Raw genomic sequence first — 15,774 nt, 5'->3', positions numbered from 1 at the left:
CACTTAGATCCCAGTTCTTTTCTTTTTCTTTTTTTTTTTTAAAGGGGTGGTAGTGTTAAGAAAGTGTCTTCCCTCGCGCCCGTCCTTTCCAGCCTGGGCCCGGCAGAATGGCTCCCGCAAAGAAGGGTGGCGAGAAGAAGAAGGGCCGTTCTGCCATCAACGAGGTGGTGACCCGAGAGTACACCATCAACATTCACAAGCGCATCCATGGCGTGGGCTTCAAGAAGCGTGCTCCTAGGGCACTCAATCCGGAAATTTGCCATGAAGGAGATGGGGACTCCAGATGTACGGATTGATACCAGGCTCAATAAAGCTGTCTGGGCCAAAGGAATAAGGAACGTTCCATACCGTATCCGGGTACGTTTGTCCAGAAAATGTAATGAGGATGAGGACTCGCCAAACAAACTTTACACATTGGTAACTTATGTGCCTGTTACCACATTCAAAAATCTACAGACAGTCAATGTGGATGAGAACTAACCTACTGAATCACAAATAAAGTTGAAGAGTTGCCTTCAAAAAAAAAGAAAGTGTCTTACCAGCAATATTTGTAACAGCCAGACCTGGAAACAACCTATATGCCCCTCAACCAAAGAATGGATACGGAAAATGTAGTACATCTACACAATAGAGTACTACTCAACAGTAAATAATAATGAGATCTTGAATCTGCAGGCAAATGGATGGAACTAGAAAAACCATACTGAGTGAGGTAACCCAGACCCAGAAGGACAAATATAATTTAGACCCACTCCTAAGTGGATATTAGACATAAAGCGAAGGATAACCAGCCTACAGTCCACTACCCCAGAGAATCTAGACAACAAAGAGGACCCTAAGAGAGACATACATGGACCCGCCTAGGAAGGAGAAAACGACAAGATCTCCTGAGTAAACTGGGAGTGTGGGGGACGGGGGAGGGTGGAACAGGAGAGGGGAGGATATAAGGAGAAAGGGAAAAAATGTATAAAAAAATTAATATAAGGAGAAAAAAAAGGAAGTGTCTTTTCCCCCCGTTTTTAGTTTTTCCGAGACAGGGTTTCTCTGTAGCTTTGGAGTCTGTCCTGGAACTAGCTCTTGTAGACCAGGCTGGTCTCGAACTCACAGAGATCCACCTGCCTCTGCCTTCCGAGTGCTGGGATTAAAGGCGTGTGTCACCATTGCCTGGCAAATTTTTTTTTTTTTTTGGAAGTGTCTTACTATGTAGCCCAGGCCAACCTCATACTCCTAGAAATCCTCCTCCTGTAGCCTTCGTGCTAGGGTTATGAATGTGCCACACCAAAGAACTAAAATCTTTGCTTCCAAACTGCTGAACTTTTAACAGTTTATTATGCAGCAGGAGATAACCAAATCATATGATGAAACAGATGTTTAACTCTTGATTAACTGCATTAATGAAGAGAATGAATATAATCAAGATCACAATCTAAGAAGGAGCTCTGCAAAACTACACCCACATTTATAAAGGCTTTCATTCACATGTTTATTGAGGTCTATTATGTGCCAAGAACTGGGGGTTGTAAAAATGAATAAGGCATGATATTGACCTAAATAAAAAAAAAAAATCTCATTCTACTGGTCATGGTGGCACACGCTTACAATTACAGTATCCCAGAGCCTGAGGCAGGAATACCACAAGTTTCAAGCCAGTCTACTTCACAAACCAAAAAGAACTTTCATTTTGGGAAAGAATATAGAAAGTTGTCAGTAGAAGCAACAATATCATTTTGAATAATATTTAGTAGTTTTTATCATTGTGGGTAATATTAATTATGACTAATTAACTGAGAATATCCTATGTCCTGGGCATTGTGCTAAACATTTTAAATACCCCCTTTAAAATTTGTGTTTATTGTTATTCTGTATATGTGATGGGATGTGTCATGCACCGTCGTATATGTGAAAAGGTCAGAGGATAACTGTGGATTTGGTTCTCTCCTTCCACCTTTGCGCATGTTCCAGAGATCGAATTTATGTCCTCAGATACGCAATAAGCACTTTACTTGCTGAGGCATTTTACTGGACACAGTACTTCCTACTTTTTTTTCTTTCTTTTTTCTTTTTTTGAGACAGGGCCTCTCTACATAGTCCTGGCTGTCCTGGAACTCTATGTGGACCAGACTGGCCTCACACTCAAGAGATCCACTTGCCTCTGCCTCCCGAGTGCTGGGATTAAAAGCATGCACCATTACCACCCAGCATAAGCACTATATTTTTTAATCTTCATTTACAGATAAGAAAATAGATGATCAGGAAACTCAAATTTCACTAGATTTCCTGAATAAAAAGAGTAAGTAAAATAAGTGTATCATTGACAGCCTTCAATAATAAAAGATTATTCCTACACTTGACAGACTTTCTAGAAAGCAAATTAGCTTATTTTACCAGTTTAAAAATAAGTGCAATTTGTTGGGTGGTGGTAGCACTTGCCTTTAATCCCAGCAAGTGGCAGAGGTGGGTGGATCTCTGTGAGTTCAAGGCCAGCCTGGTTTACAAGAGCTAGCTTCAGGACAGGCTCCAAAGATACAAAGAAACCCTGTCTAAAAAAAATAAAAATGCAGTTTTTCTCTATCACAATTATATGTATGATGGGGGCTGCAGAGAGGCTCCGTGGTTAAGAACATATGCTGATCTTAGAGAAGATCTGGGCTTGGTGTCCAGCACCTACATGGTGGTGTTGGTAATTCCAGTTCTAGAGGATCAGAGTCCTTTTACTGGCCTCCACAGGAACTGCATGCACACAATGCAGATACGCAGGCAAACACTCATATACATAAAACAACAAAAAAACGTATTACAAACACTCACTGGTCTTCTGAAGGGCCTGGGTTCAGTTCCTAGCACCCATATTAGGCAGACCATAATTACTTGTAACTCCAGTTCCGATAACTTCAACATCCTCTATGGCCTTGGCTGATACTGCATGAATATGGTTCAGACAGTCACCTGGGCACACACACACTTCTCATAAATAAATAAATAAATAATAAATAAATAAATAAATAGATTTAGAAGTATGTGCATATATAGGCCGGGCAGTAGTGGCACATACCTTAAATCCCAGTACTCGGGAGACAAGCAGATGGATCTCTGAGTTCAATGCCAGCCTGGTCTACAGAATGAGTTATTCGTGGCTCATTCACTCACTATTCCAACTATTTAGTTTTGCCTACAGAATTCTGCTTATATTTTGCCATATTTGTCAATACATTTCATCCTACTACCAACAAAAACTTCTGAAGTGTTTATTTATTAGGTATCTATTTACCTCTGTATGTAAAAGTACTCTGTACATGATAGCTAAGTACTCTGCTGCAGAGCCACATCCCAAACCTGGAAAAAAATGTTGTTTTTTGTTTTTTGAAGCAGTGTTTCTCTGTATAACAGCTCTGGCTGTCCAAGAACTCACAGAGATCCGACTGCCTCTCAAGTGCTGGAATTAAAGGAGTACACTATAACACCTGGCAACTTTTTTTGTTTGTTTTTTTGAGAAGATATTCTTAATAAATGCTTATACTGCTAACCAAAAGAAAAATAATAGATACATAGTTACATATAGAGCAGTTTCTAACCTCTGTAGAGTATGCATTGACAAATATACCAAAATGCTAACTAGAGCTGTCTACAATTGTAATTATGGGTTATTTTCAAATGACTTTATCTGTTTTTAGTCTTTCCTAGATCTATATTTAATGTTTTCTTAGGGTATTATAACAGTGTTACTGCTGCACCAAATTACATCTAAACAGATTCCTTACTGTTTTCAAAATGGTAACAGAAGGGGAAGTGAGAGATAAAAGCAGCAATAATAGCTTTCTTTTCTTCACGGAGCTAAGACTTCCTGTCTTGGTTTGCTGAAATAACCTATTTTTCTTCATGAATCTTTAGTTTGTTGTGTGTTTTCAACTCCTGTGGGAATAAAGATCTATAAAAAACCTGGTCTTACAAAGAAGAAAAAACAAAACAAAACAAGGACACTAATTAAATCTTCAAGAAGTAGTCTAAAATCAATTATCTAAAAAACAAAACTAAGCAAGGCTTAATACTGTGACACAGTTACTAAGAGGATCTTTGAGCCCAGGAATGCAACTCAAGCGTGGTGCCTGTGGCACTGTCCTTCATCCCAGCACTCTTGAGACTGAAGCAGAAGAATAATAAGGTTTGAGGACAACCTGGACTACCCAGTGGATTCTAGGCCCATCAGGGATACAATACTTCAAAGACCAAACAACCAAAGAAAAGAAACATACACACCGACAAATTATAAATAAAAACACAGTACATATAAACTTACTCACTAGCGACATTATAGATAGTAAAAGATGCTAGCCAAAGTGGTGGATGATCAATAACACAAACTATTCAGAAGGCAGATGTAAAACAGACAGCAAGACTTCGGCTACCCTGAGAGCTATACTGTCACAAAAAGACATGCTGGGTAGTCACTGGCTTAAAATTATCAATTATATGCCGGGCACTGGTGGCACAGGCCTTGAATCCCAGCAGAGGCAGGAGGATCTCTGGGAGTTCGAGGCCAGCCTGGTCTACAAAGAGAATGCCAGGAGACTCCAAAGCTACACAGATAACCCTGTCTTGAAACAAACAAACAGGACCATCAGTTATTAATCCAGGCATGTTGATACAAGCCCTGAGTCCCAGAACGGGCTGCAGAGTCAGGAGGATCTCTATGAGTTCAAGGCCAGTCTAGCCTGGTCTACATCATTAATTAATTCCAGGATAGTCAGAGCTATAGAGAGAGACACCCTGTCTCAAAAAAACAAAAAATAAATAAGATCATCAGTTATTCCCTTTCATTTTTTGGACAATTATCTAACATTCAAATGTATAATATTTCAAAACTATTTTGAGACAAGGTCTTACTAGGTCCCTCAGGCTTGGGTAGAACTTTCCATCCTCCTCTAGCCTAAGTGTTAGGATTCCAAAATGCACTACCATGCCCCAAACAACATTTTAATCTTGAAGAAAAAAAAAAGACAACTTATGAAAATCCACTTAGTTTAAACCCTAGAAATCAAGGAAGGTCTACTGAAATGGTAAAGTACTCTGAGCACATGCACCTCAGTCTTTAGTGTATTTTCTTTATTTCATTTTAGCTCTATGTAGGAGGTATGTGTACATGAGTGCTGGACTATGGAGTGAGTGCAGGCACTGTGGAGGTCAAGGGCACTGCACCCCTGACGCTAGAGTTACAAGTGGTTTTCAGCAACTTGACATGGATGATGCTGGAAACAGAACCTAGATCCTCTGCAAGAGCAGTATACACTCTAAACCACTGAACCATCTCTCTAGCCCTTTAATGTTTTCTTATCACACTTAGGGATCTTGCTAAAGTAGATTCAATGAGTCTGGTCTGAAGCCTAAGATTCTAAATTCTTTTCAAGATGAAGTCACTGCTGCAAGTCTTGGACCACAGTTATAGTAGCAAGTACTCAGGGGTCACCACTGGCCAGAGCTGGGTAGAGCCTCCACCAAACAGTACTTCAATTAGGATTGCAGCATATACTCTGAGGGAGCAAAGACTTGTGTTGGTTAATGCCTGGAGGCTACAGAACTGACCCTACTAAAGACACGGGAAAGGCAAGATAGTCATTTTAGAGGGTGAGCTGTTACTGCACACAGACTAAAACACTGGAGGCGCTCTGGTAGCTCACACTGCCCCTCCCCATCAGTCAGGCCTAAGACGGTAGCAATGTCCTCAAGGTGCTACTGCTGCTAGGCCTGAGTGGATAGCTGGTATCCTTTCCTCTGATCTCTGCTTAGAAGCAGAAACAACATTGTTCTAGAGATAGCACAAATGAAAAAAATACAGTGGATGTAAAATCTTAAAATGAATACAAAACAAAGCAGGGTCGTCTTGATTATTTTGTTTCTAGGGGTGATAACCTACTTATCAGGCACCAAACACAAGTAAATTCATGAAGGTTTATTTCCCTGACCTCAGTATACAGGACTTAGAAGTTATCTCTGGTACACAATGAACATGTACTGAGTGAAAGAACAAATGTGTACTTTCAGAGAGTGGGATTTATTTAATTCTTTGGTATTCACTCCTTAGTACCAAGGATTCAAGGAAGTACAGAAAACTATTCTTAATGATCTCCACACCAGAATAGGCTACTGTGAGCATTATCTGCCTTCCTGACAAAAAAACATATCTCTAGCCTTTAACTTATTTAAGCAGTAAGACGAGCTGGGTAACAGGTCTGTATTGCTGGCACTTCAGAGGTGGAGGCAGGAGTTAAGATCATCTTCAGCTAAATATCATGTTCAAAGCTAGCCTAGGAACATGAAAACGTGTCTCAAAAAAGAAAAAAACAAAACAAAACAGTAAGTCAGCGACAACCCTTGCATTCCTACACAGAACTTCCTTTTCTCTAAAAACAGAGGGCAGGGCCTAAACTTAACCACAGAGGAGAAACTGCTACATGTTTTTGACAGAATAATTTACAAGATTTTTATCCTTCTTCCCCCAGGCTTTCATATACGCCACTTCTTAACAATCGACAAAAGTTATGAGAAAATTTTAAATGGTAAGAAACCAAAGGAAAGATAAAATATATGCCAAGAATCTGTGAAACAGTTAAATAAATCGTAAATAAAAAAGTAACCATATGATCTAGTAATTGGTAGGTATGTTCTTAAAAAAAAAAAAGATAACATGCCCACATAAAAAAACTGTACAGAGATATTTGTAATTCATAATTGTTAAAAAGCAGAACAAACCCCATTGTCTAACAACTGGTGAATAGATAAATAACACAAGATGTATTCATATCACAATCATTATTCAGCCATGAAAGGACTTAAGTACTAAGAAACGCTACCACATAGATGAATCCTGAAAACACATTTTTAAATTTTTATTTATTTATTTGGCTTTTTCAATATATGAGTTTTTCTGTGTAGCACTGGCTATTCTGGAACTAACTCTGTAGACCAGACTCAGAGATCCACCCGCCTCTGCCTCCCCAACGATGGGATTAAAGTGTGTGCCACCAATGTCAGGCTGGAAGTAAGCTAAGGCAGTCATGAAGGACTATACATTGCATGATTCTGTTTATACAACATGGCTAGCATAGGGTCTGAGGATGTAGCTAGCTAGTTTGCACAAGGCTCTGGATCACCACTTAAACTAGGAGTGATGGTATAAGCCTCTAATCTAAGAATTTGGGAGGTACAGACAGGAGGATAGAAGTTCCAGGTCATATTTGGCTACACAGAGAGTTCAAGGTCAGTGAGGACTACTTGGGACCTTGTTGGAAGGAAGGAAGCTGAGGAGGATGAAGGAAAGGTCCAGAATAGATAAATTCATAAAAGTAGATAATAGTTTAGGTTGCTATTAGGTTACTCAAAGTGACAATTGATAAATAAATACATAGTATTTCTGGAGAATAGTGAAAACATTCTGGAATAAACACATCATGGTTTAAACAATTTTTAATTAACTTTTTAACTATTTTTTAATGTGTTTGGGTATTTTCCACACATGCATGCATAGGTGTATGTGTGTGGTGATTTTGGAGGCCAGGAGGGTGCATAAAACTGTATTTATTTACAATGTGGGTGCTGGGAATTGAATCCAGGTCCTCTAGAGTAGCCATCTTAACTTCTGAGCCATCTCTCCAGTTCCTACAGCTAAATAATTTTATAAGTACACTAAAAACCACTGAATGAATTTCATGATGTGACTTTTATTACAAGGGGAAAAAAAAGGAATCATTGGCTTGGGGTGTAGCTCAGTGGCAAAGTAATTTACATGATGCCTTGGATTCCATGCTCCCAGCTTTTGAAACAGGGTTTCTGTGTAGCTTTGGAGACTGTCCTGAAACTTGCTCTGTAGAGAGCTGGGACAAAAGGAACTGCCACCACCCAGTTCCATCCCTTCTCAAAAAAGGGTCACAAGGAGCTCTGGGTTCCAGGACAGCCTGGTCTACAGAGTGAGTTCCAGGACAGCCAGGGCTACACATAGAAACCCTGTCTCAAAAGGCAAAACAAAAAGTCAAAACCAAGTAAAGATATCCCCAGTGCAGCATCCCTTCTTCTCTGTTCTTCTCATCCTTCTCAAAACAACATTTTTACTCAAAAAACCATATATTTGATGCAATTAATCTGAAAAATGACTGGAACTCTAAAAATATCCTAACAAACAAAGGCACCTGTTCATTTTGATATTATTTTTGTAATATAGAACTTTCTAAAATTTAAGCCAGGCAGTGGTGGCACACGCCTTTAATCCCAACACTCAGGAGGCAAAGGAAGGAGGATTTCAATGAGTTTGAGGCCAGCCTGGTCTACAGAGCTAGTTCCAGAACAGGCTCCAAAGCTACAGAGAAACCTTGTCTTAAAAAAAAAAACAAAAAGAGAAAAAAAGAAACAATAAAGAAAAAAGAAAAGAAAATTGACTTGACGGGAGCCTTATTCTACAAATCTGAACAAGTACAGTGAGTTAGAAATGGCTTGGATAACTCACAACTAGAACAAAACACACCTCAGCTGACAAAGGAGACTGACACTATGTATGACTTGGTGTAGTCAGAATGTAATGTCATCAGAAATCCAAACTGTGATGGATGTGTTCTTACTGTTTTCTGTGTCAAGTATGAGACAATGCCTTTCAAAAAAACAAAACCAAAACCACACTAAACCACACTAATTATAGGAGTATGTTCCGTATTTAAATTATTGGATTCAAAACTTAATTGCTCAAGAGGTAGAGCAGTTTTCTAGCATGCCTAATGTCCTGGGTCGCACGCCCAACACAACAAAAAATAAATAAATAAAATAAGTAAATATAAAATGAAAGAACATAGGGTGAGATTTTTTTTATATTTTATTTATTTTTATTATGTATACAACATTCTGTCTGCATGTAAGCTTGCAGGCCAGAAGAGGGCACCAGACCTCATTACAGATGGTTGTGATCCACCATGTGGTTGCTGGGAATTGAACTCAGGACCTTTGGAAGAGCAGGCAATGCACTTAACCTCTGAGCCATCTCTCCAGTCCGAGATTTTTTTTTTTTTAAGTGCCGTGGATCTATTAGGCAAGTGTTCTATTACACCCACACACCTAGGTTTAGAAACTGAACATTTTAACTATCTAGGGTGGGGATCACATTAAAATTACATTCAATATACACACAAAAAATTAATAAGTACTACGCCCAGGTGCTTACTTCATTCTTCTAGTGCCAACACTAATGCTTAATTGCTGGGGCAGATAAACTACAGTCAAGCTCATGTATAAGATATTTGAACTGGCTGAAACATTAGTCATTTACTTTTTGCTTTGTTTTGTTTTGTTTTGTTTTTTGTTTTTTGAGGCCGGGTTTAGGTTTTGGAGCCCACCCTGGTACTCACTCTGTAGACCAGGTTGGTCTCAAACTCAGAAAGATCTGCCTGTCTCTGCCTCCCGAGTACTGGGATTAAAGGTGTGCACCACCAGGCAACATTAGTCATTTATTAAGAGGTTCTTTAGCCATATGTGGTGGAACATTCCTGTTATCCCAGTATTCCAGTACTCCAGAGTCTGAGGCAGGAGGATTTCCAATTTGCTGTATGTCAGCCTGGGCTACATAATGAGTTCCAGGACAGTCTTGGCTACTTAGTAAGAGCTGTATTTAAAACAATAAAATAAAATAAAAAAGCAGGTAGGTAGTGGTTTTTGCTTTTAATCCTAGCACTCAGGAGGCAGTGGCAGGGGAGGATCTCTGAATTTGAGGCCAGTCTGATCTACAGAGCAAGTTCCAGGGCAGCCAGGGCTACACAGAGAAACCCTGTCTCAAAAAAACAAAAAACAAAAACAAAAACAAAAATTAATTAAAGTTAAAGAGAGTATAGTGGGAGGTGGATATGATAAAGTACACGGTACACATGATAAGATTCTCAGACTAAACAACAGTATATAAAAAGAGATATTTTAAAGTCCTACTTTTGAACATTTACTTCAAAATAGTAGAAGGAATAACGCAGATCTTTCTAACGGAAATCCAGATGTGTGTACTGGAAGACCTTGAAAGTATTCACTAAATCACGCTTAATCGCGAGTCATAGCCAGATTCTGATCCCACTTTTCTCCCAAAATAATGCCTGGCCTACACCAGCTCTACACCGATTCAAAATACATAAAACCCAAAGTTTATGGAGAATTCTTGGTGATGACGACATTCAAAGGTACTGTTAACACTGTGTCACCATGGTTCAACACGGTAGCATGGAGCATTCATAGCAAATTAGGCCTAGAGAGATTCTGATGAAATGCCATTTACTCAAAAAGCATTAACTAAGCACTTAATAACAACCTGATGATTATCGGTCTTATCCAGCATTGGCAGCGGGTTCTATCCTTTCCTGTGCACCTTTGAGAGTGGAGAGGAGCCATGTGGCTTTCCCATATCTTTGCTGGCCCTTTCCTGGTGGAGAGATAACCGCACCACTTGAAAGTATATTTAGCTGCTCCTTTGAGGAGTCCTTTCTTTAAATCTGTTTTTCCACTTCCCTTCACCTTTGTATACCCTCCCTGAAATATCTCGTGTTCCTCCTTCTGCCCTTCAACATCCTTCACCTAAACTTCTAGTCTGTCTAGAGATTACTCAATAATTTTCAAGGCATTTGCGATCATGTGAGATATTCAAGTATTAACCCCATTCATTCGGCATTACTGTTATTGCTGCTCAACCTCTCCGTTTCTCCTTACTTCTTCCCTCTCCGTGTCTACTTCGTCTCCACCTTGACTGTCCCCAGGTCACTGCCCTGAGGCTTTCTAAACTGAGTACCTGCCACAGGCTTCCCCTCGCTATGCCCCCTTCCTCCCTACTCTTTTCCGTCATTACTCGGATTTTGCTCCGGTGGCTCAACCTCCGACGCCACCCCTACTTCCACCAAGTGCCTCGCACGGCGGCTTAGGGGTGCTCCCCTCACCCTTCCTCGGTCCCCTAAACTTGTCTCCCTCTCAAGAACTCTGCAGCGCCCACCTCACCAGGACCCGTCTCCAACAGGTCGGTGACCGCCTTCCCCCTCGGAGCCTCGGGACGCTCCCGGCGCGCGCGCCCACCCTATGGCCCGCGCCCTCCAAGGCCCGCAGCGGCCCTCCGACCTGCCTCTGCGCCTCCCGCAGCCCCTGCAGCCGTTGGCCCAGCTCCCGCCGGTAGCTCTGCGCCGCCTCCACGTTCTCGCGGGCTTCTTGCAGCAGCACCTCCGGCTCCGGCTCCATCGCCTCCCTCATCCGGCCGCGCAACCCGCCGGGCTCCCGACTGTGCCCGGCTCCCGCGAGCGGCCCCGCGCGGCCTCGCGCAGCGGAAGCGCCGCCCCGCCCTGCCCTGCCCATCACACCCCGCCCCCGCCGCTTGATTGACAGGGGACGGGGAGGGGGTACACGCTCTAATGGCGTCCTGGTCAGAGCAAGTGGGACCTGTGGCGCCGCCTACCTAACTGCTTCCCCCGGCCTCTGTGCTGCGCCGGCTCGGACGCTTCCTCAGGAAACGACAAGTGGAGGCATTAGTAGAAACACGTGAAAACGTCGCTAAACGCTTCCCACTGCTAATCTCAGGCGCTGCGTTATCTATCCTGCACAGAGGAGGAAGTGCAGGGACACGGGGAAATCTACTTACTCTCCCTCACAGAGCCTACTGGCCCTTCAATCGTCGCTCTACTACCTCCCTAGTAAATGCCAGCCGAGTCGGGTATTTTGGGAGGATACAATGACCCAGGCGCCACCACCTAGATACTTTAAGGAGGGAGGTAATGAACCAGCTAGCTGTACAGGGATCTTGGCAGAACTCCAAGGCGGGTGTTGACACGCATACTCCGCAAGGTCCACTAATACACAACCCACTTGGCCTGTGCTAAATTGTGTGCTTCGAAGTGTTAAGTAAGTGGGTGTGACCATGTGCAGTAAAACCTTGTTCCTGAGGAGCGTCACGTTCCTGTAGTCCCAGATACTGGAGAGGCTGGAGAATGAGGATTGCTTGGAATGGGGAGCTAGAGGCCAGACTAGACAAGAAGGCTGTAAAAATAAACCTTTGAACACTGACTTTTAGATATGAAGTAATTTTCACGTGTCACGACAGTCATGGTCTGTATTTTTTTTTCCTAACTATTTAAATAGGCAAAAGTGATCTGTTGGAAAACTCATACAAAAACTGGTTGGAGTTGAGTCCGTAAACCAAGGTGTCAGCTGTGTAAATTGTCCTTACCAGGACTAGTTACTGCCCGGGACTGTCTCAGAATTATGCAACGAATTCGTATTAGAGGCCAGATCTCAGATGTTCTGGGCCAGACTACTGCTCTTCCTACATGTGGTCTGGACTCAGGGCCATGCACCTGTAATCCTGGTGCCTGGGGGATCAGGAGCTCAAAATAATTCTCTGGTCACAGACATAGTGAGTCTGTGGACAGCCTGAGTGAGTTCTCTGAGACCCTGTTGAAAGAAGGTAAGGTGAAGAAAAGAGGAAATAAAAGAACACTTGAAAGTAGGGAAAGTAGCTGGTCGGTGGTGGCACAGGCATTTAATCCCAGCACTTGGAAGGTGGCAGAGGCAGGCAAATCTCTGAGTTCGAGGCCAACCTGGTCTACAAACCAAGTTTCATGCCTGGTGGTGACGGCACAGGCCTTTAATCCCAAGGAGGCAGAGGCAGGTGAATCTCTGTGAGTTCAAGGCCAGCCTGGTCTACAGAGTGAGTTTCAGGACAGTCAGAGGTACACAGAAAAACCCTGTCTCAAAAAGAAAAAAAAAAAAAAAACAAGTTTCACAGTTTCACAATAGTCAGAGCTACACAGAAAAATCCCGCTTCAATAAATAAATAAGAAAGTAAAGAAAATAGAAGAAAAACCCTTTTGAAAGAAAAACAAGGAGAGCAGCCAAGGGAACTGGTTTTATCCTAAAGATAAAGTAGCCTGGTTCTTAGTAGATAGTTTTTATCTGTTTAATGAATTGAAGCATTAACTAAGTAAGCAGAAAGCAGCAGGCCAAAGTAGGAAAGAACAGTGCTATCTCAGGACAAAGGGGGAAAGAACAAACTTGGAGATAGAAACAAAGGAGACTCTTTAACAACAAATAGAGAGGTGTCTCCGTGGTTCAGAGTACTAGCTGCATTTCTAGAGGTCGGGGATTTGACTCCCAGAACCCACCTGGCAGCTCACAACCATCTGATACAGAGGATCTCGTGTCCTCTTCTTTCTTGCCTCTGTGTGTGTGTGTGTGTGTGTGTGTGTATGTATGTATGTATGTATATGTATGTATGTATTCATACACATTGTTAAGTTGGGAGCGTAGCCCCCAGCCCCTGGCATCTGTTCCCAGCCAACCTGGTCTGGACTCAAAATCCCAGTATCCCAGGGAGGGGGTCACTCCCACAGGGTATTTAAGTGTGTGCCCAGGGGAGAAACACATGATTTTCGGGTCTGCATGGGCTTCCTGCTTTCCTGTCTCCCTGCCATGCGCTCAGCCACCCGAGAGCGTCATTCTTAATAAACGATGGGCATTTTGATTTGGTTTGATTTGACCTAATTCTTGTGCTGGTGGAGCTGCCCTTTTCTTATTAATTTTACTTAACACATAAAATAAAAATAAACGGTAAATCTTTTTTAAAAATATGTTAAAGAGCCAGAAAGACTAGCGAGATGACACAGTGGTTAAGAGCACTGGCTGATCTTCCAGAGGACCCAGGTTTAATTCCCAGCACCTACAAGGTAGCTCACAATTGTGTATAACTCCAGTCCTGGAGATCTGGTGGCCTTTTCTGGCTTTTATGGGCATATAGTACACAGACATACATGGAAGCAAAACACTCATTCACATAAAATAAAATAAAAATACCCTTTTAAAAAAAGCAAAGGCCAGGCGGTGGTGGCACACGCTTTTAATGCACTTGGGAGACAGGACAGGTGGATCTGTGTGAGTTCAAGGTTAACCTGGTCTACAAGAGCTAGACAGTTCCAGGACAGTTAGGACTGTTACACAGAGAAACCCTATCTTGAAAAACAAAACAAAATAAAAAATAAAAAAGAGCAAGGGCCCACTGGGCAGTAGTGGTGCACGCCTTTATTCCTAGCACTTTCGAGGCAGAGGCAAGCAGATCTTTGAGTTATAGGCCAGCCTGGTCTATAGATCAAGGTCTACAACAGCCAGGGCCACACAAAGAAACTCTGTCTCAAAAAGTCTAAATGAAGCAGGCGGTGGTGGCACACAACTTTAATCCCAGCACTTGAGACAGAGGCAGGTGGATCTCTGTGAGTTCAGGGCCAACCTGGTCTACAGTGCTAGTGCCAGGACAGGCTCCCAAGCTACATATGAAACCCTGTCTTGAATATCTGGAAAAACATAAATAAATAAATAAATAAATAAATAAATAAAGTCCAAATGGGAAGAAAAAAAGGTCCCAAAGGCCTACAAGTTCAGGATAAGGAACATTGCCTTACCCAGGCATGTTGACATGCCTGTAATTCCAGCATTCAGAATGCCAAAGAAGAAGGAGCAGCTGAGGCCAGCCTGGACTGCATAGAGTTGAAGGCCAGTCTGAACTACCCAGTAAGAGCCTGTTTCAAACAGCCAAGAGTTATGCTAGTAATGTAGCCCAGTGATACAAGGCTTGCCTAGTATCTTAATTGCTGTTCTATTGCTACGAAAAGACGTCATGACTAAGGAAATTTTTATTGCATTTAATTGAGGGCTTGCTTACTGTTTTGGAGGGTTATTTCATGATCATCTTGTCAGAGAAATGTGGCAGCAGGCAGGCAGCTATGGCAATAGAGCAGTATCTGAGAGCTCATATCTGATCCATAAATTAGAGGGCCTGGAGGGGACTTTTGAAATCTCAAATCCCACCTCCAGTGACACACTTTCTCTAATAAGGCCACACCTCCTAATCCTTCCCAAACAGTTCCACTAACTAGAGGCCAAACACTGAAATACATGAGCCTATGGGGGCCGTTCTCATGCAAACCAGCACTCCTAGCCTGTCCAAGGCTCTAGGGACAATATCTAGCACCAGCAGAAACAAACACAGCAAAGGCAGTGAGTGAGGCTCATGCACTGCCATTTATAAATCAATATTTTAGGAAACTAAACGGTAAGTAGGGCATGGATCCATCTTATTTGGCTCACGACAATGAAGACCCTGGCATATACTAAATCCTCAAAACTGTTTTATTCAGTGAAATAAATATATACAATAGATGGTGAAGAGTAGGATAAATCAGAAAAAAACACATGGCATTAGTACAGTTATAATTATGAGAGAGGCTTGAATTAGGATGGTGACCATTAGGTTTGACAGTAAAAATAAAGGGAAAAGATAGTCAAAAAGATCAAGAAAATAGTAGGACTTTGGCAAAAAAACAAAAAAACAAAAAACAAACAAACAAGAAAAAAAACCTCAGTAAAGTCCAGGAATACAGGAATATTTAAACATTTGTGTTTGGGATTTCTTTCTTTCTTTTCTTAATTCTATCTATTTATCTGTTTATCTATCTAGTTTTTTTTTATTTATTCTGTGTATGCCATTGTGGAAGTTACAGGAAACTTACGGAAGTCAGTTTTTCACTTTCTACCAAGTGGGTTCAGGGAATCAAAAACAGGTTATCAGTCTTGGTAGGAAGTACCTTTACCCACTCATGGACCTTGCTTTTGTTGTTTGTTTTTGAGACAAGTTCTCTGTGTCTGTCTCTGTGTCTGTCTCTCCATAACCTTCACTGTCCTGGAACTATGTAAACCAGGCTGGCCACAGACTCACAAAGATTGGACTGTTTCCGCAGG

General features: G+C 41.9%; 1 protein-coding gene and 1 pseudogene across 1 annotated transcript in view; one reads left to right on the top strand and one right to left on the bottom strand.

The window, feature by feature from the left end:
• The window catches only part of Crlf3 (cytokine receptor like factor 3), a 42,845-nt gene extending 31,539 nt beyond the window's left edge, over positions 1-11,306 (bottom strand). Inside the window, exon 1 of the mRNA XM_085695485.2 lies at positions 11,116-11,306. Within this exon, the coding sequence (XP_085551611.1) occupies positions 11,116-11,244 (129 nt within the window). The 5' untranslated portion in view covers positions 11,245-11,306. The remainder of the gene's footprint in view (positions 1-11,115) is intronic.
• On the top strand, positions 76-481 carry LOC146893181 (large ribosomal subunit protein eL31 pseudogene; annotated as a pseudogene).
• Positions 11,307-15,774: the final 4,468 nt, after the last annotated feature.

Source organism: Myodes glareolus, chromosome 9 (genome assembly GCF_982192425.1).
Source record: "Myodes glareolus chromosome 9, mMyoGla1.1, whole genome shotgun sequence".
NCBI lineage: Eukaryota > Metazoa > Chordata > Mammalia > Rodentia > Cricetidae > Myodes > Myodes glareolus.
This window is presented reverse-complemented; position numbering and strand designations above follow the sequence as displayed.